Source organism: Mya arenaria, chromosome 15, assembly GCF_026914265.1.
Source record: "Mya arenaria isolate MELC-2E11 chromosome 15, ASM2691426v1".
Classification (NCBI taxonomy): Eukaryota; Metazoa; Mollusca; class Bivalvia; order Myida; family Myidae; genus Mya; species Mya arenaria.
Window position 1 is genome coordinate 57,776,916 of NC_069136.1, and position 20,494 is coordinate 57,797,409.

The following is a 20,494-nucleotide window of genomic DNA, read 5'->3' on the forward strand; positions in this document are numbered from 1 at the left end:
TTTTGTTTGAACATGTTTTGATTTTACTTTATTGTTAAAACTGCACTCTGTGAGGGTGCATTTTCAACACATAGTGGTACATGTTGTATCATTGCTATTTTAGTTATTGTATAAAGCCCCTGGATTTTCGACAACGTCACATTGTGTGGACACCCAACAAAAATGAGAGAACGGGCAAGGCTATACACAAAAGCGTGCCACCGTAAAATAAACTACCAAAATACTGAGAGATCAATATAAAATCCGAATAAGAAACGAGCTGGACCTCCGTTAAAATGGACTTTTTTATGCACAACATAGACTTCTGCGGTTAACAGACGAAACGGCCAAACACAAAAATGAACTGTACGACACCGGCAATATAAGTCATAAAACATACCATTGCAGAAATTCGAGATAAAACGGCCCAAAACAAACATGGACTTTACAAAAAGGGCAATGTTAGGGACAAAACGGACAACTGCGAATACATGTAAAATATAAAACTGCCCACTGTGGATAATAGGCAAAACTGCCCAATGTAGATAATAGGCAAAACTGCCCAATGTAGATAATAGGCAAAACTGCCCACTGTGGATAATAGGCAAAACTGCCCAATGTAGATAATAGGCAAAACTGCCCAATGTAGATAATAGGCAAAACTGCCCACTGTGGATAATAGGCAAAACTACCCACTGTGGATAATAGGCAAAACTGCCCACTGTAGATAATAGGCAAAACTGCCCACTGTGGATAATAGGCAAAACTACCCACTGTGGATAATAGGCAAAACTGCCCACTGTAGATAATAGGCAAAACTGACCAATGTGGATAATAGGCAAAACTGCCCACTGTGGATAATAGGCAAAACTGCCCACTGTGTATAATAGGCAAAACTACCCACTGTGGATAATAGGCAAAACTGCCCACTGTGGATAATAGGCAAAACTGCCCAATGTAGATAATAGGCAAAACTGCCCAATGTAGATAATAGGCAAAACTGCCCACTGTGGATAATAAGCAAAACTACCCACTGTGGATAATAGGCAAAACTGCCCACTGTAGATAATAGGCAAAACTGCCCACTGTGGATAATAGGCAAAACTACCCACTGTGGATAATAGGCAAAACTGACCACTGTAGATAATAGGCAAAACTGACCAATGTGGATAATAGGCAAAACTGCCCAGTGTGTATAATAGGCAAAACTGCCCACTGTGTATAATAGGCAAAACTACCCACTGTGGATGAGAGACAAGACGGGCCATATAATAACACTTATTAATGCGTTACAAGAATTCATTAAAGGCCTAGTTTAAGGAATGTTTGGCATGATGATCCCCTGCTGTGCACCCCCTGTTAAATGCACTGGTGTCACAGTAGGGGCCAATTTCCAGTATATTTGTTTATTGGCTCAGGGCCATAAAGGGTTGACTATAACTATAATAAAACTTGAACTGCACAGCAGGATACTCAAATACGAGATCTGATAGACAGCACAAGGCAATATAGGTTAAGATCAACACACATAACTTGTGTACTATACACAGTTTTAGGGGGGGGGGGGGTCACATGTAGAAGGCTTAAACTAGGCCTTTAAGTAAATATCTACTTACGACCACTTTCGCTTTTTAATGGCAGAAATCAGCTCCAACCAATCTTGCTCCATGCCACGATAATGTCAGAATATATCCCAAAACACAAAGTTTATCTTACGCTTAATTTTTTTTTCAATTACAGTCCAATAAAAGAAATAGAAAATGACGTCATTGTTATAAACCTTTCTAAGTAAGTGTGCCTAAATATTCAAAATCTACTGTTTATATATTATACCTGTCCTTCTGTCGCAAATGTATAATATTATCCTGGTATAATACTTAAAAATCCCAAACAGAATAACACCAAAACTTTTGCCAAATCACTTTACTGTTTTTGCGCATGAATACAAATATTTATTAGATAAATATTTACACCTCAACTTCCATTCCTTAAATGAAATTCGACAATTGCGTTTATCAAACGATGAACGCAAAATCTTCCGATATGTTCTGATCGTAATTCATCGAATAACAATGTACATGAAAACTATTGATCTTGTTATTGTTAATATTGTGCCAGCAGATCCCGTAAAATATAAATGAACTTATTATATTTTAAATGTATTGTTGCCATAAGTGCTATATTTTACATTAAAAGTGATTTCAAGTGGTTGATCTTTTCCCGCAATATTGTGACGTCATTTGAAAAAAAATGTTTCCGGTTACAGTCGGGTCGTTCTATTTACGGAATGGGTAAGAAAGGATTAGTGAAAGGTTTTCTTAAATTAAATGAAGTATTTTTTGTACAATTCTTGAATGAAACAATGAACTTTTGGTGTAAATATAAGGAATGAATTTCGGGGTTGATGTCATTATCGGGGATATGAACGCAATTGGGCGGGTCAAAGAACGTGTAGAGTCCTTCAGACTTCACACGCTTTGACCAGCACAATTGCGTTCATACCCCGATAATGACATCAACCCCGCAATTCATTCCTTAAATATTTAGTGGTTTCTGACAGGCTGCGACTTTTTGTCTGCATTTTAAGGGTGTTTGATTATTTTAACATTGTTTCAATAATAATAATACCAAATAGATGCATTTATGACGCATGCTTGCGTATAAATGTGTAGGGGATTTATATATATTGCGCAATGTATTGTTTACCAAGCTTCCATATCTTTGATATACCCGGTAGCATTCGAGGTGCGAACACTGACTGGATCCTTCAAGGATGCACCCCTACTCCAAAATACGATGTAACATAATTAATTGATCACTGTCAATATTTTAGCACTCACCAGTTAATATTTTTGCGTTTTCAGCTATTAAATACACGGTTACAATCTTGTTACAGCAGTATATTTTTTTCCATAAATGCGTTATTTAGTAATATAAGTAGTTAAAGGTTTATCACTCAATAATTTTGATCGTTAAATGTGTATGTATTGATTTTAAATACGAGTGTCACTTTAATATTCATTTGTAGTGAGCATGCCATTTAAAACACTAATGCAAAACGAAACAAACGTTTCTCATCCATATGAATATTTGTTATGAATAAAGGCATCCAGATAATACAAAAAAATACATATTCAAATAGGCACCTCTAATTGAAAGAAGAGAAAAGAATCACTCCTTATATTTAATCATTTCATCCTGCTATTATGAATATCCACGCGTTTTAATATATACACAGTAAACCTCATTTCCAAATGTTTTGACTTATTTTCCATTCTGTGTTGTGAACATGGAACAGAACAAAACAGAATGTTATTGTCGCATGTATTGTATGCATGTAGCTTATTAACACTAGGCAGTAAATAGCTGCTCCTGACTGTTAGAACATGTTAACATCCAAAATAAGATTTATTCCTATATCCGCACAGGGACGAAACGGACCTCTGTGGATTAGAGACAAGACGGGCCAGGTAACGACAAAACGGACCTTTGCGGATAAGAGGCAAAAAGGTCCAGGTAGGAAGGAAACGGACCTCTGTGGATTAGAGGCAAGAAGGGTCAGGAAGGAAGGAAACGGACCTCTGTGGATTAGAGACAAGAAGGTCCAGGTAGGAAGGAAACGGACCTCTGTGGATTAGAGTCAAGAAGGGTCAGGTAGAATGGAAACGGACCTCTGTGGATTAGAGACAAGAAGGTCCAGGTAAGGAAGGAAACGGACCTCTGTGGATTAGAGGCAAGAAGGTCCATGTAGGAAGGAAACGGACCTCTGTGGATTAGAAACAAGAAGGTCCAGGTAGGAAGGAAACGGACCTCTGTGGATTAGAGTCAAGAAGGGTCAGGTAGGAAGGAAACGGACCTCTGTGGATTAGAAACAAGAAGGTCCAGGTAGGAAGGAAACGGACCTCTGTGGATTAGAGTCAAGAAGGGTCAGGTAGAAAGGAAACGGACCTCTGTGGATTAGAGACAAGAAGGTCCATGTAAGGAAGAAACGAAGCTCTGCGGATTAGAGACAAGAAGGTCCAGGTATGGAAGAAACGAAGCTCTGCGGATTAGAGACAAGAAGGGCCAGGTAAGGAAAAAACGAAGCTCTGCGGATTAGAGACAAGAAGGGCCAGGTATGGAAGAAACGAACCTCTGCGGATTAGAGACAAGAAGGGCCAGGTAAGGAAAAAACGAACCTTTGCGGATTAGAGACAAGAAGGGCCAGGTAAGGAAGAAACGAAGCTCCGCGGATTTGAGACAAGAAGGGCCAGGTATGGAAAAAACGAAGCTCTTCGGATTAGAGACAAGAAGGGCCAGGTATGGAAACAACGAAGCTCTGCGGATTAAAGGCAAGAAGGGCCAGGTATGGAAAAAACGAAGCTCTGCGGATTAGAGACCAGAAGGGCCAGGTAAGGAAAAAACGAAGCTCTGCGGATTAGAGACAAGAAGGGCCAGGTATGGAAACAACGAAGCTCTTCGGATTAGAGACAAGAAGAGCCAGGTAAGGGAAAAAACGAAGCTCTGCGGATTAGAGACAAGAAGGGACAGGTAAGGAAAAAACGAAGCTCTGCGGATTAGAGGCAAGATGGGCCAGGTAAGGAAAAAACGGAGCTCTGCGGATTAGAGGCAAGAAGAGCCAGGTAAGGAAAAAACGGAGCTCTGCGGATTAGAGACAAGAAGAGCCAGGTAAGAAAAAACGAAGCTCTGCGGATTAGAGACAAGAAGAGCCAGGTAAGGAAAAACCGAGTTCTGCGGATTAGAGACAAGAAGGGCAAGGTAAGGAAAAAACGGAGCTCTGCGGATTAGAGGCAAGAAGAGCCAGGTAAGGAAAAAACGGAGCTCTGCGGATTAGAGACAAGAAGAGCCAGGTAAGAAAAAAACGGAGCTCTGCGGATTAGAGACAAGAAGAGCCAGGTAAGGAAAACCCGAGTCCTGCGGATTAGAGACAAGAAGGGCAAGGTAAGGAAAAAACGGAGCTCTGCGGGTTAGAGGCAAGAAGAGCCAGGTACGGAAAAAACGGCGCTCTGCGGATTTGAGGCAAGAAGAGCCAGGTATGGAAAAAACGGAGCTCTGCGGATTAGAGGCAAGAAGAGCCAGGTATGGAAAAAACGGAGCTCAGCGGATTAGAGACAAGAAGAGCCATGTAAAAAACCGGAGCTCTGCGGGTTAAAGGCAAGAAGAGCCAGGTAACTAAAAAACGGAGATCTGCGGATTAGAGGCAAGAAGTGCCAGGTAAGGAAAAAACGGAGCTCTGCGGATTAGAGACAAGAAGAGCCATGTAAGGAAAAACGGAGCTCTGCAGGTTAGAGGCGAAAAGGGCCAGGTAAGGAAAAAAGGACCTTTGCGGATTAGAGGCAACAAGGGCCATGTAAGGAAAAAATGGAGCTCTGCGGATTATAGGCAAGAAGAGCCAGGTAAGGAAAAAAACGGAGCTCTGCAGATTAGAGGCAAGAAGGGCCAGTAAGGAAAAAAGGACCTTTGCGGATACGTTTATATATACAAAAATGCACATTGGTTGTATATACATGTGCAAGGTTAGTTTTGGTAGTTCTTGAAACAGCAAATCAAGATAGGAACACGTGCCCTCCAGCTATACATAAGTTTTCAATATTTTGATAATAACATTTTCCAGTGTATTTGCTTATTGGCTCAGAGCCATAAAGGGTTGACTATTTCTATAACAAAACTTAAACTGCACAGCAGGATACTCAAATACGAGATCTGATAGACAGAACAAGGCAATATAGATTAAGATCAACGCACAGAACTTGTGTACTATACACGGTTTTAGGGGGGGGGGGGTCACTTGTAGAAGGCTTAAACTAGGCCTTTAAGTAAATATCTACTTACGACCACTTTCGCTTTTTAATGGCAGAAATCAGCTCCAACCAATCTTGCTCCATGGCACGATAATGTCAGAATATATCCAAAAACACAAAGTTTATCTAACGCTTAATTGATTATTTTGTTCAACTACTGTTCAATAAAAGAAATAGAAAATGACGTCATTGTTCTAAACCTTTCTAAGTTAGTGTGCCTAAATACTCAAAAATCTGCTGTTTACATATAATTCCTATCCTCCTGTCGCCAATGTATAATATTATCCTGGTATAATACTTTAAAACCCCAAACGGAAGAACCTTAACCATTTGCCAAATCACTTTACGGTTTTATTACGTATCGATACAAATCTCTATCAGATAAATAATTATTGGTTTCTGACCGGCGGCGACCTTTGTCTGCATTTTAAGGTTTTTGTTTATTTTAACATTGTTTCAATAATAATACCATATAGATGCATTGTCACGCATGCTTGCCTATAATCGTGTACGGGCTTTGTGTATATTGCATAATGTATTTTATACCAATCATCCATATCTTTGATATATCCGGTAGCTTTCGAGGTGCGAAAACCAACTGTATCCTTGAAAGATACACTCCTACTCCCAAATACAATGTAACACAATTAATACAATAGTCTGAATTTACCAACATTGATGAAAACATGTCGAAATAATGGTTTCTATGAAGGATATCCTGTTTTATTTAAAGAAAGGTTCATGAAATACGGTATTTCAATCTAATGAGACGATAAAAAAACACACATTCAAACATGCAACCATAATTATGAGCGGACTTATAATTTAAGCAGCTTTAAACCTGCCCTCTTACTCACCGCATTCTCATTTATCAGATGTTCCATCATGTACGCATAACATCATCACTCCGGTGAACGACAATGGCTGACCGTTTTGACATTTTTTTTCCTTGAATTAGTCATATATTGCGTAAATGGGAGGAAACCAGTGATAAAAGACTGCTAACAAAAGATCAGATCGCAGTTTTTTTTATATAGATTCAAGATTCAACACATTTATTAAGTAATTTGAACACAATCGTATTCCTCAATACATGATCAAATATAATTCAATTAAAAATATATACAATGATTACAAAATAGGTTTGAATGTGAGACACGACAACTATAATATGATCACTATTAATAATCATATATAACTGACTGGGCGTGAAGTATTCATGTATAAAGGATGCCAAATCGAAGTGGTAGAAAATTTACCCAGGTTTTGTAATGACCTCAAGGGGCACATATAGAAAGGGTATTGAAAACTTGGCCAGTAAAGGACTCAAATCTGCATGTTCATTAAATACTATTATAAAACGAATAAAACAATAAACAAATATACAGGAAATTGGCACCTACTGTGACACCAGTGCAATTAGCAGGAGATGTACAGCAGTGGATTATCATACCAAACATTGCACTGGTGTCACAGCAGGGGCCAATTTCCTGTGTATTCGTTTATTGGCTCAGGGCCATTTAGGGTCCATTTCTACCATAAAACATCTTCACATAAGCTAAATATTGAAAGGGGCAGATACACATGAACACCAAGAAAAGATAGAAAAGGAGATTGTATGTGATGTATACAGTGGCTTAAGGAGATTGTATGTGATGTATACAGTGGCTTAAGGAGATTGTATGTGATGTATACAGTGGCTTAAGGAGATTGTATGTGAGGTATACAGTGGCTTAAGGAGATTGTATGTGATGTATACAGTGGCTTAAGGAGATTGTATGTGATGTATACAGTGGCTTAAGGAGATTGTATGTGATGTATACAGTGGCTTAAGGAGATTGTATGTGATGTATACAGTGGCTTAAGGAGATTGTATGTGATGTATACAGTGGCTTAAGGAGATTGTATGTGATGTATACAGTGGCTAAAGGAGATAGTATGTGATGTATACAGTGGCTTAAGGAGAACCTTATCCCTTCTTCTTTTACAAACAGGCCTAGAATGTTCAAATTGGTTAAACTACTAAATGTAAAAAGTAAACAGCTCCCGCATTAAATAGCTGTATATATTATTAAAGCCTCTAAATTAAGAGACACTATCAGTAACATTATGCAATAGAATATTGTATCATTTATTTCTCTCGTTTAATAACATGAGATGAAATGCATTTTTTTGGTATTGGTGTTGTATGCCATTCTTTGTGATTTATGTAAATGATGATAAGCTGGATATGCTTAATTCTTAATAAAATTATGTTGTTGTTGCTGTTGTTGTTGTTGTTATATTTACGTTCGAACATTTCGGATAAAAATGGATTACATACGCGAAAGGCAAACTGAAAAAAAATATTGTGAGTTTAATATTTTACATAACTCAACTTAGGGCGTTGATTCCAAAGTCAGCTGATTCTGAGCATTTTAAAAAACAAAACAAAAAAACTGTTTATTTCTTTGAGTCAAATTATGTATGCTTATAGCATTACCAACACTTTAAGGAAAGTGATATTTTAGGCTGTTTTCCAAACAATTGAGATATGTCCTTTGGTGAGTTATCATGCATCACTTGAATGAAGGCATTAATGCCAACATGATCTGACTGTGAGTCACCATGCATCACTTGAATGAAGGCATTAATGCCAACATGATCTGACTGTGAGTCACCATGCATCACTTGAATGAAGGCATTAATGCCAACATGAGCTAACTGTGAGTCACCATGCATCGCTTGAATGAAGGCATTAATGCCAACATGATCTGACTGTGAGTCACCATGCATCACTTGAATGAAGGCATTAATGCCAACATGAGCTAACTGTGAGTCACCATGCATCGCTTGAATGAAGGCATTGATGTCAGCATGAGCTGACACTGCGTCACAATGCATCACTTGAATGAAGGCATTGATGTCAGCATGAGCTGACTGTGAGTCACCATGCATCACTTGAATGAAGGCATTAATGCCAACATGAGCTAACTGTGAGTCACCATGCATCGCTTGAATGAAGGCATTGATGTCAACATGAGCTGACACTGCGTCACAATGCATCACTTGAATGAAGGCATTGATGTCAGCATGAGCTGACTGTGAGTCACCATGCATCGCTTGAATGAAGGCATTGATGTCAGCATGAGCTGACTGTGAGACATCATGCATCACTTGAATAAAGGCACTGATGTCAACATGAGCTGACTGTGAGACATCATGCATCACTTGAATGAAGGCACTGATGTCAACATGAGCTAACTGTGAGTCACCATGCATCACTTGAATGAAGGCATTGATGTCAGCATGAGCTAACTGTGAGTCACCATGCATCACTTGAATGAAGGCATTGATGTCAACATGAGCTAACTGTGAGTCACCATGCATCACTTGAATGAAGGCACTGATGTCAACATGAGCTAACTGTGAGTCACCATGCATCACTTGAATGAAGGCACTGATGTCAGCATGAGCTGACTGTGAGTCACCATGCATCACTTGAATGAAGGCATTGATGTCAACATGAGCTAACTGTGAGACACCATGCATCACTTGAATGAAGGCATTGATGTCAACATGAGCTGACTGTGAGTCACCATGCATCACTTGAATGAAGGCACTGATGTCAACATGAGCTAACTGTGAGTCACCATGCATCACTTGAATGAAGGCACTGATGTCAACATGAGCTGACTGTGAGTCACCATGCATCACTTGAATGAAGGCACTGATGTCAACATGAGCTAACTGTGAGTCACCATGCATCACTTGAATGAAGGCATTGATGTCAACATGAGCTAACTGTGAGTCACCATGCATCACTTGAATGAAGGCATTGATGTCAACATGAGCTGACTGTGAGACATCATGCATCGCTTGAATGAAGGCATTGATGTCAACATGAGCTGACTGTGAGTCACCATGCATCACTTGAATGAAGGCATTGATGCCGACATGAGCTGACTGTGAGTCACCATGCATCACTTGAATGAAGGCATTGATGCCGACATGAGCTGAATGTCAGTCACCATGCATCACTTGAATGAAGGCATTAATGCCGACATGAGCTGAATGTCAGTCACCATGCATCGCTTAAATGAAGGCACTGATGCCGACATGAGCTGACTGTGAGTCACCATGCATAACTTGAATGAAGGCATTGATGCCGACATGAGCTGAATGTCAGTCACCATGCATCACTTGAATGAAGGCATTAATGCCGACATGAGCTGAATGTCAGTCACCATGCATCGCTTAAATGAAGGCATTAATGCCGACATGAGCTGAATGTCAGTCACCATGCATCGCTTGAATGAAGGCATTGATGCCAACATGAGCTGACTGTGAGACATTTTGTTCTTTAAAAACTGTCAAAACTGTCAATCTTTGAGAGTGTAGCTTTTAAAATAAATGTACAAACTTCTTTTGATTATAAATCAGCAATATTAAGATGACAGGTAGAGCTCATTTCACCGTCATCTTACATGTAACATAGCATAACATTTTCTTCAGCAGTAAATGATATAACATTTATTGCCCAAATGCAAAACATATGAAATAAATCATCGTGAAGAGCAACCGTTATATAACGTGCTATATAATACAACTGTATGTATGTTTTACATTCTAATGTATTAATAATACGTGTTTATATTTTATATACAATGAGGAAATAAAGATATATTGATAAAGTCCCTGTAATAATAGATAACTCAACGTATAACGGCGGGAAATTATGTACAGTTTAGTCTATCCTGTATGGAAGGTTTAGGAACAGGTAGAAATATGTTTTAATTGTTTTCAATCAACCTATTATTATTAGTTAAAATGTTTTTTCAATAGGCTGTGTCTAAAATGTTATATAAAATATATATCTCTCAAGAGGTATTTTATTGTGACGTTGAGTTTTCAACAGTAACCACGTTGCCATCGAAGAACATTATAAATATGCAAAATAATATACATATGGTGTTTGTAAAATATATGTAAAAATAAAGAAGAGTGTAAAATTTCCTGTAGATCGCTCACCGAAAGTGTCTATAAGATATGGTAATATGAAAGTACATTAGATAGTTTAGCAGATTTTAAGAAAATATTCAACAGTTTATATAAGTTAATTTTCCCAACTTTCACAAAGGGAGACAACTGTAACTCAATCACACACGATACTTACGTTTTTGTTTTGATTTTTTTAGCCTCAAGTTTCCCGCATTGTTTGCAGTGATTACCTCCCTTAGAATCACACTTATCTTTGACTCTTTTTTCGGCTTTCTTCCGACCGAAAATTTGTCCCATATCTAGCAAAGAGTTGTTAAATTCTCGTTATAACTGAACGAAAAAACACTAATATTTCCCAGTATATTCGTGAAAATAGAATCACTCCAGATATTTAATTACTTCACCCTGTTGTTATGAATATCATTGCTTTTTAATATATACACAGTAAATCTCAATTCCAAAATTTCTGACTTATTTTCCATTCTGTGTTGTGAACATGGAACAGAACAAAACAGAATGTTATTGTCACATGTATTGTATTGACGTATTCTTGGAAGGTCACGTGTCTGTGTCTTAGATCTTCTTAAAGTTATAACAGTTTGTACATGTAGCTTATTAACACTAGGCAGTAAATAGCTGCTCTTGACTGTTATAACATGTTAACATCCCAAAATAAGATTTATTCCTATATCCGCACCCGTTTATTTACCATTCGTAAGTTCACATCTTTAATGTGTTTCAAGTGATACAAATCCATCCCACTACGCCGAAAACTGTGATAATGACCAATATTGTTATTGTTATCGTTGTCAAGTTTATAAATGTGAGCCCGCGCCCTATAATGGCTGCATTATGACTTGACGCCGTCACATCTCCAAGGGTGAGTTGAACAAATTTTAAAGCCAAATTGGGAATTTAAATATGACAGCTATTTGATAATGGCTCTAACACTTATATTCAGAATCCTGTGACTACTATAATGGTTTACAAACCACCCACTTTGTCAGCACGATGCGTTAATACACATGTTTTTTTCCAGTATAGTTTTAAATCTTAGTGAAACAATTGAGGACATAAATAAACAATGGGAGATGGCACTTTGATAAATTCCGTCTTAATTCCATAGGTGCTCGGCAATGAACCTGGCTTAACATTAACTTATGTTGGTGTGAGAAATCCGATATTTTATCCTGTGGTATGAAAATGTTGTATTCACTAGTGCGGAAAACAGTTTAATTAAGTTGCCGTCATGAAAAGTGATTCATTCATGTTTTTATTGAATAAATTTATCATCCGAATTGAGTTAGTAAAATCATTGGTAAAGCCATCAGCGCAAAATCCAATGTTTTGTTGTTTGCAGCTACGAGTAAATTTGTCGATGTCAATTTGTACAAAGAAATGACTTATTAAAATATATAAAAAAAACCTCTATTTTTCTTATCTGAAAAAAGTGGTCGATTTCATTCAAAAGTTTATTTAAAATAAAGTTACGTTATTTCTTTCCAAAACGCGTCGCACTCTATAATTCTTGATATTTGATATCTATACCTAATTCGATTTATCGAAACGTTTCTAATACACACGCGTACGTACTAAATGATTTTTTTAACATTTTAACCATTAGCTCCAGGAAATGTGTTTATGTACTTTGTTCTCTATTCATTGATTTATTTCTTTACATGCTATACATATTGTATTGTATGTTTTATTCTATACACGTGTCGTATCGTGTCGTATCGTTCTATTTTTTATACTGAATAAATATAACCATTTAACAATAGTTTATATAAACATGTACATCCTATCTTTATGTGTATGTTTATTCACACATTTGTATGTGTTTCGTCTATTATATATGTATTTTCCGATCAATATATCTTCATTATTGGAGGCAATTAAGTATTGAATTGAAACGAATTGAATTGAACCTTTCTTTATTTCAACAACTAAAAGATGGGAGCAATATACTAACCCCTGTGGTATATTTGACGCTTAAATTTATCAGGTTTTGTTTGCAGACACTAAGCATTTGTAAACATGTGAGCAATAAATCCTCCCCCATATTGATGCTAAATCAGGTCATGACCTTAAATATGACAACGTCAATGAACGCTTACGAAACTGTGAAATATTTGCTACATATTTGAAATTTTAATTTTATAGCAAGATTTGCATTGACTGTCTATTTTAAAACTTATATTTATGACTTCTTTTTAAAAAAACGTAAATAAATCAAATATACTAGACCTGAGCTAGATCCTACTGTTTATATACCTTGAGTGCATTTTCCTATGTGCTCATAAAGTTGTTCAGTGTGTTCGTGGTTGATGTCTGAACTTTCTGTTTTTTGCCGCAAAAATACGACAATACGAATATATACAGTCAACCATCGTTTGCTCGAATTCCTAGGGACCGCCGTAAATATCACGAGCCTCGGAAATTTCGAGCCAAGCGGAAATGCTCTCCTTCAGTATAAAAAATCGGCCGTGTTCATCCAACTCGAGCAAACGAGGAAAAGAGTCAAGCGAGTTCTAGGTAACGGGGTTCGACTGTATATCAAATGGTGGGGCAAACATACGACAATTCAGCAATACACCATGTTGCGTGAATAGTTTCGCCGAGCCTCTTGGCGCATTTTCGTATTTTTTAATTGTTGTATATTCACCTTTTTCATGGCGAAAATACAAAATGGCAGAGAACAACGACAATAATGAAAACATTATCTGTTTATAATGTGTCTCCTCGGCTGGTATTGAATATATGTCTTAATAGGATCTGAGAATGGTGTAGCTAATCGGATATATTGTTATGAATTACTGACCAATAGAGTGAATTATATAAAATATGTTTGACAATAAGATAAAATTAAGTTGAATATTGAATACCAACCCTGCTCCTCATATATTGAAGAAAAATAAAAGGCTATAAATGTACTATTTAATACGTGCTAAACAGTTACACACAAGGCTGAGAAAAAAGCTGAAACTATAATAACTTAAATGAGATCTAATTTTCACTATGTTAATCAACACTTTGGGTTAAAGGTTATGGCTAAAGGTTACTGAGACGAATTTGCCATGGTAAGTGTAGCAGACACTCGACCCATTCATGTGGTAATTGCATACCAACTCTTTAACCAGCTTAGTGTTTAAGATTACGTTTTGTCTACTGAGTCACCCATTGATTCACCTGCTTTAAATCAATACCGACTGACTGCTGATTTACCAAAATAAAAGAACGGCAGATTTCAAAAAAATACTGCAATTCCATTAGACAAAATATAATTTTTATAATAATTATATTATAATATAATATATTTCGAACACTACAGACGTTTAACACCTTTATCTAAATTGATAGTATGGTTATTGCCATTCATCAAAAACGCAAATTCATCAGTACCTTTTGTTTTAGATTGGTCAATGTATAATGTTATACGACTGACTTATATTCTATATATAATGTTAGAAATCCAAGTATGATGAAATTGATAGCAATATATAACTAAACTATGTTAAAAAAATGGTTATTTCCTTTACCAAAGCATTTAAAGTGACACTCTTATTTAAAATCAACACATCCACATGTATAGCAAACATAAATTTCGAAGTGATAACCCTTTAACTATATTTACTAAATAATGCATTTATAACTGGTCAGTACCAAACAAATTACAGTGATCAACTATTGTTTCATTAGGCATAAATATCGTGTTTTCTACACGTTTCTTTCAAGTTAAAAAGAACCCACACAGTATCCTTCATAAGAACCATTATTTCGATATTTATTTATCCTTTCGGTAAATCAAAACAATTGTATTAATCATGGTACATCTTATTTGGGAGTAAGAGTGCATCTTCAAGATAGGATAATTGAATATATAAAATTACCTTAAAGAAATCTTCACCTACATTACTGCTTAAACTATATTAAGGTTTCATGATATTGTTTACCATATTTGTCAATGATATATACTTCAAAAATATTCATATTTGCTTTCATGCGTGTACTATTTGTGTTTTGTGTTTATAACGATGAACAAAAAATCTTTAGTTAAATAAACATTCTGTTCTGTTTTGTATGAACAAAGCTCGCATTTAAAACATCTTATGTTATCAAGCACGGCCATTTACCGTCATTATCATTTAACAAATTACCCAAGAAGCACACGTTCACACTCAGTTGGTCGATTGTTCAGAACTGAGGTAAAGTTACCAACGTGATTAACAACATCGCTGTTAACTCTTAAAGTTGAAATTCTATGATGTGCTCATAGACGTCAATAAAACAATTACAAACTTACAAACAACATTGTTCAAAATCTTGTAAGTAATACTGCATGTTGTTAATTTTAACAAAGTTCTGAACAGGGTAGTGTTGTGTAAGCTAATTTATACTCGCACTCGGGCCTTGCCCATTCGGCAAGTGCTCCGATAAGAATGTTCGCCATTTTAGGATTTTGGAGCATAGTGCACAGGCAGAATGCAGCCCTGGTTAGAGCTACCCTGGTTCTTAAACGTGCACGAGTGTGTAGCACACTGTACACGGGACCCCAATTTTTCGTCCCTCCCGGAAGACGATTAAAAATGTTTAATGGTGCGGCAATGGAATCGAACCTGCGACCCCTGGATTGAGAGTCGAGTATGTTACCAGTTACCACTAGGCCAATGACCTCAAATATAAATATGAAATAGAAGTATGGTGCAGATCCCAGCATCTGTCCCTATAATTATATACGCCTTGTGGATGTTTGGCTTTGATAGTATGATGAAATATTGTCGATAAATCATGATAAATAGTTGTAGTATATCCCATGACGTGCAAAGCAGCCCATAAAAATGTATTTTTAAGGGTCAAGACTGATTTTACCTAGTGCGCAGGCCAGAGGCAACTATTTAAAGTAAGCCAGGGTCAGCTGTTGGAATCTACATAATACTTTCGTTCTAAGTCTCTGTGATAGAAGTATATGGATATAAAATATACGATCAAATAAAGTGAGGATGCATAGAAATATCGTTTAGCTATTGTTTGCCTTTAGCACCAGGCTTTTTTAACAAACAAAAATGATTGTATATTTTCATGGCTATTTTTTGAGTCCAATAACAGACTGATGAGTAAAATGATGGCGTTGAAAATATTTTAGTTGAAAAAGATTAAAACATGAACAATACGTGTGGAATGATATCTGACACAATTACTAACACATGCATAAGAAACAACTTACTTTTTTCGTTCTATTTCCTTGTCGACGGGCATTTCTGCCGTCGGCGTAAAGAACGCCTCGTCGTCAAGGGCGTGTTCATCGTTGCTCAGAAACGCCGACGGAGAAGACAGGAACCGCCGGATACGGTGTCGGTAGTTGGCCACATTGAATGCCGGGACATACCGACGGACATCCGTTGGATCAAAGTTAGAAAAACTAAAACCAAAACGTTTATCCACACTGACCATTGTGATAATCCTCTGTTTATATTCCGAAACCTCCGTGACTTGCAACACAATCCTTAAAAAGTTTCTTCTTAGCTACGATTAACAATAATTGATGAACAATGGCCACCGTAACGTTCGATATTTACGACGTACACTACGTAAAGTCTCCCAAAACCAAAACACGACAAAAGAACTAATAGGATTACACAATGATTTGTCGTAAATTCCAGAAAACAAACAATTTTGAAGCGTAATTAAAACATCCAAATTCAACACACATTTTTAGTATTACTTTTACTAATGTTTTCTATTTCATGTCATTTTATGCCAAACATAAAATATTTATTAACTTAACATTAAGTTATACATTAAGTTATATAAACAAAGAACAGTGTAATTGTTCCAAAAACCGGGGTATTTTGTTTATTCGAAGAATCCTACGCTAGATTTACTAGGATGGGTTTTAATTCAAGCATGCGTCCGTTCATCATTCACAAATTCCCTTCTATAATAGCAATTATCCTACAAAACAGTAATTTTCAGTACTTCACAATTGACCTCACTCGCTTATAAAAATATACTATATATAGTAATATGCAGGCTCACAGCTGAAACAATCATCGCCATTTCACGCAAATCCGGGAGCCAGCAAGTTGTATTTTCCGTTTAATACTATTCGCACTTCAAACAGAAGATAAGAGTATGGCAATTAAAGTAACTCGCTCATGGTTTGTAAAATACACTTTTTAAATTATGAAATATAAATATTAATAATTCATGATCACGAGATTTTTCTGGCCAAATTACCCACGGTACACAACAAAGCATAGTGTAGTGGGTATCCGACGATGAAGGAGTATTAAAACAAAAATACCAAAGGCTGGAACCCTTCAGGAAATGTTGATATTTGCTCAAATATCGTCTTTGAAGATGACAATTTTCATTAGCGTTAGTAACGCGAATGAAAATCAATTACGGCTGTGGTGTTGCGTGATTGGTTGATTAACATTATCACGTGATGTTATCAATGTATTCTTAAAAGGTCAACATATCCAAAAGTTCTCTTTAAGTCCCGGTGGCCGTGTGGACTAGCAGGTGGCTTTCTACTTTTTTTCTTGACTTTACGAACTCCACTTAAACCAGAACACCTTTTCATGCTATAACTTTATTTCTTTCTGCAATCTCGATATCATAGAGTACAATAGTGATAAAACAGGTGTTTTCAGATGCATTGACTACCAGGAAAACTAATTTTTGGTCCAAAAACATGAGCGAGTCACTTTAAGAGAATAAACAATTTGAAGGTTATAGCCGCTAGCTACTTTGGTAGATATCAGATGATGTAAGAAAAACCAGGGGTGATAAAGACGAATGGTATTTACCTTGTTTTATGTCAATTTAATAAGTGAGTTTGCGAGGGAAAATATGCAATAAAGTAAATCCAGCGAAAATTTGCTTACAATTTGGATGGTATGACATCGCATGATCAATTATTTCATCGTATGACTGCATACCATTTTTCTATTGATTTATACAGGTGAAAATATGAACTCCGGCTTTCCATAATGTTATAGAATTTAACGAAACTTCTTAAGCTTAACAGGCTTTATATATAAGTAGCTTATTACAATTAGACAAAACACATACTTATATGTGATTTATGTAAATACAATATGGTTACTTGTGATAATTATTAATGTAATTCATATTAAAGGTGTATTGACTCTTGAAGAAGTAAATATTACGCCAATTTAAGACAAAGAAAAATAGTGAGCTTACCTTAATCCTGTTGTAAGGCACTTAAGCAGTTTCGAGAAACGAGGCTTATAGTTGCAGGGGCGTAGCTAGCTATCAATTCATGTGAATTCAATATTGTGCTAGGGGGGTCCGGGGAAAATTTTGAAAACCATGGTGCATTTGGTGCGTTCTGATGTGCTTTATTTAGAACTGGAAAGTTTAGAGTTTTAGGATCAAGATGTCAAGTTCGCATCCTGCAACTTTGGCTGATTTTTGTCAGAATCATGTGGATTCAGCTGCGTATTCGCGTATAGGCAGTCACGCGCCGGAGTTGATACCGAGTTTTGAACTGAGGTAGTTTCATTTTGCAGAATGCAATGTTACCGACTTAAGGCACATAACGCATCCGATACTTGTGTATAGGCATACTTTTTGTCGTCAGTTTTTGCTGTTATGTAGTTGGACAATGAAAACTTCCAATGGCCTTAATTCAACCCTTTATTTCGTTATGATTTTCCTAAATATGAAACAATGGTATTGCAAAGCAGAGAATGTTTCTTTAACAACTTCCTTTTAGTTATGCTTACTCGTTTAAGTTCTCTTGTAAATACATAACTACCACTAGCGGATCCAGTGGGAGAGGGAGTGGGGTATTTTTTAAACTTTTTATTTCAATATAGGAGCGAAAAATCAAAACATACGGCCACAATGCACCACTTCGATCTAGAAACTGTTTCAATTTTCTTCGGGGAGATCTCCCAAACTAACTACAAGCATTTCTAGCCAAATAAAATTTGGTTTTGAGGGAGGGGCGCGCGTCCAAGGTTACGTCACTAAGTTACACCCCCTGTGACGTCAAAACCTGGATCCACCTCTGGCTACCTTGCTTAAGTCTATACTCTGGGAAGGAACCACATAACTATAGATGGACCCATGCAGTAGGAAGAGCTGGGGCGGTATTCATAAAACTTCTTCGTCATTTCCTATCTATCATTTTCATTTTAGAATTAATATTTTCATAGTCAAATGAAAAGAAATGTATAAGTGTTTTTAACATGAAAGTATGTTGTTTTTTTCAATAAGATCAATAGAAATAATGTATTTAGGAATTTTTTTATTTTTTATTTTATATGACTAAAGAGATAATTAAAATAAGGAAAGTGACTTAAGGTAGGAAATGACTGAAGTTTAATGAATACCGCCCCTGGACTTCAACCCACTCCTGCATACCGCCCCTGGACTTCAACCCACTCCTGCATACCGCCCCTGGACTTCAACCCACTCCTGCATACCGCCCCTGGACTTCAACCCACTCCTGCATACCGCCCCTGGACTTCAACCCACTCCTGCATACCGCCCCTGGACTTCAACCCACTCCTGCATACCGCCCCTGGACTTCAACCCACGCCTGCATACCGCCCCTGGACTTCAACCCACGCCTGCATACCGCCCCTGGACTTCAACCCACTCCTGCATACCGCCCCTGGACTTCAACCCACTCCTGCATACCGCCCCTGGACTTCAACCCACGCCTGCATACCGCCCCTGGACTTCAACCCACGCCTGCATACCGCCCCTGGACTTCAACCCACGCCTGCATACCGCCCCTGGACTTCAACCCACGCCTGCATACCGCCCCTGGACTTCAACCCACGCCTGCATACCGCCCCTGGACTTCAACCCACTCCTGCATACCGCCCCTGGACTTCAACCCACTCCTGCATACCGCCCCTGGACTTCAACCCACTCCTGCATACCGCCCCTGGACTTCAACCCACTCCTGCATACCGCCCCTGGACTTCAACCCACTCCTGCATACCGCCCCTGGACTTCAACCCGCTCCTGCATACCGCCCCTGGACTTCAACCCGCTCCTGCATACCGCTCTTGACTTCAACCCACTCCTGCATACCGCCCCTGGACTTCAACCCACTCCTGCATACCGCCCCTGGACTTCAACCCACTCCTGAATACCGCCCCTGGACTTCAACCCACTCCTGAATACCGCCCCTGGACTTCAATCCGCTCCTGCATACCGCCCCTGGACTTCAACCCACGCCTGCATACCGCCCCTGGACTTCAACCCACGCCTGCATACCGCCCCTGGACTTCAACCCACGCCTGCTAACCGCCCCTGGACTTCAACCCACGCCTGCATACCGCCCCTGGACTTCAACCCACTCCTGCATACCGCCCCTGGACTTCAACCCACTCCTGCATACCGCCCCTGGACTTCAACCCACTCCTGCATACCGCCCCTGGACTTCAACCCACTCCTGCATACCGCCCCTGGACTTCAACCCACTCCTGCATACCGCCCCTGGACTTCAACCCACTCCTGCATACCGCCCCTGGACTTCAACCCACTCCTGCATACCGCCCCTGGACTTCAACCCACTCCTGCATACCGCCCCTGGACTTCAACCCACTCCTGCATACACTTTATCAAGGAAACTTTTCACATATAACAGAACAGAATAGAGTTATTCGACTGTAACATTACGGTTTCTCATAATACAGATATACAAACAGATAAAAACAATTGTTAACGAAATTAGAAATGCATGA

The 20,494-nt window shown here is 38.1% G+C and overlaps 1 protein-coding gene across 2 annotated transcripts in view; it reads right to left on the reverse strand.

Moving 5' to 3' along the window:
* Nucleotides 1-16,740, reverse strand: part of LOC128219605 (cytosolic phospholipase A2-like) — a 64,436-nt gene extending 47,696 nt beyond the window's left edge. Inside the window, exon 1 of one of the 2 annotated variants that reach the window (XM_052927446.1) lies at nt 15,985-16,740. In XM_052927446.1, coding sequence (XP_052783406.1) covers nt 15,985-16,211 — 227 coding nt within the window. In that variant the 5' untranslated portion in view covers nt 16,212-16,740. The remainder of the gene's footprint in view (nt 1-15,984) is intronic. The other variant, XM_052927447.1, reaches the window with a different exon arrangement.
* Between the last annotated feature and the right edge of the window lie 3,754 nt (nt 16,741-20,494).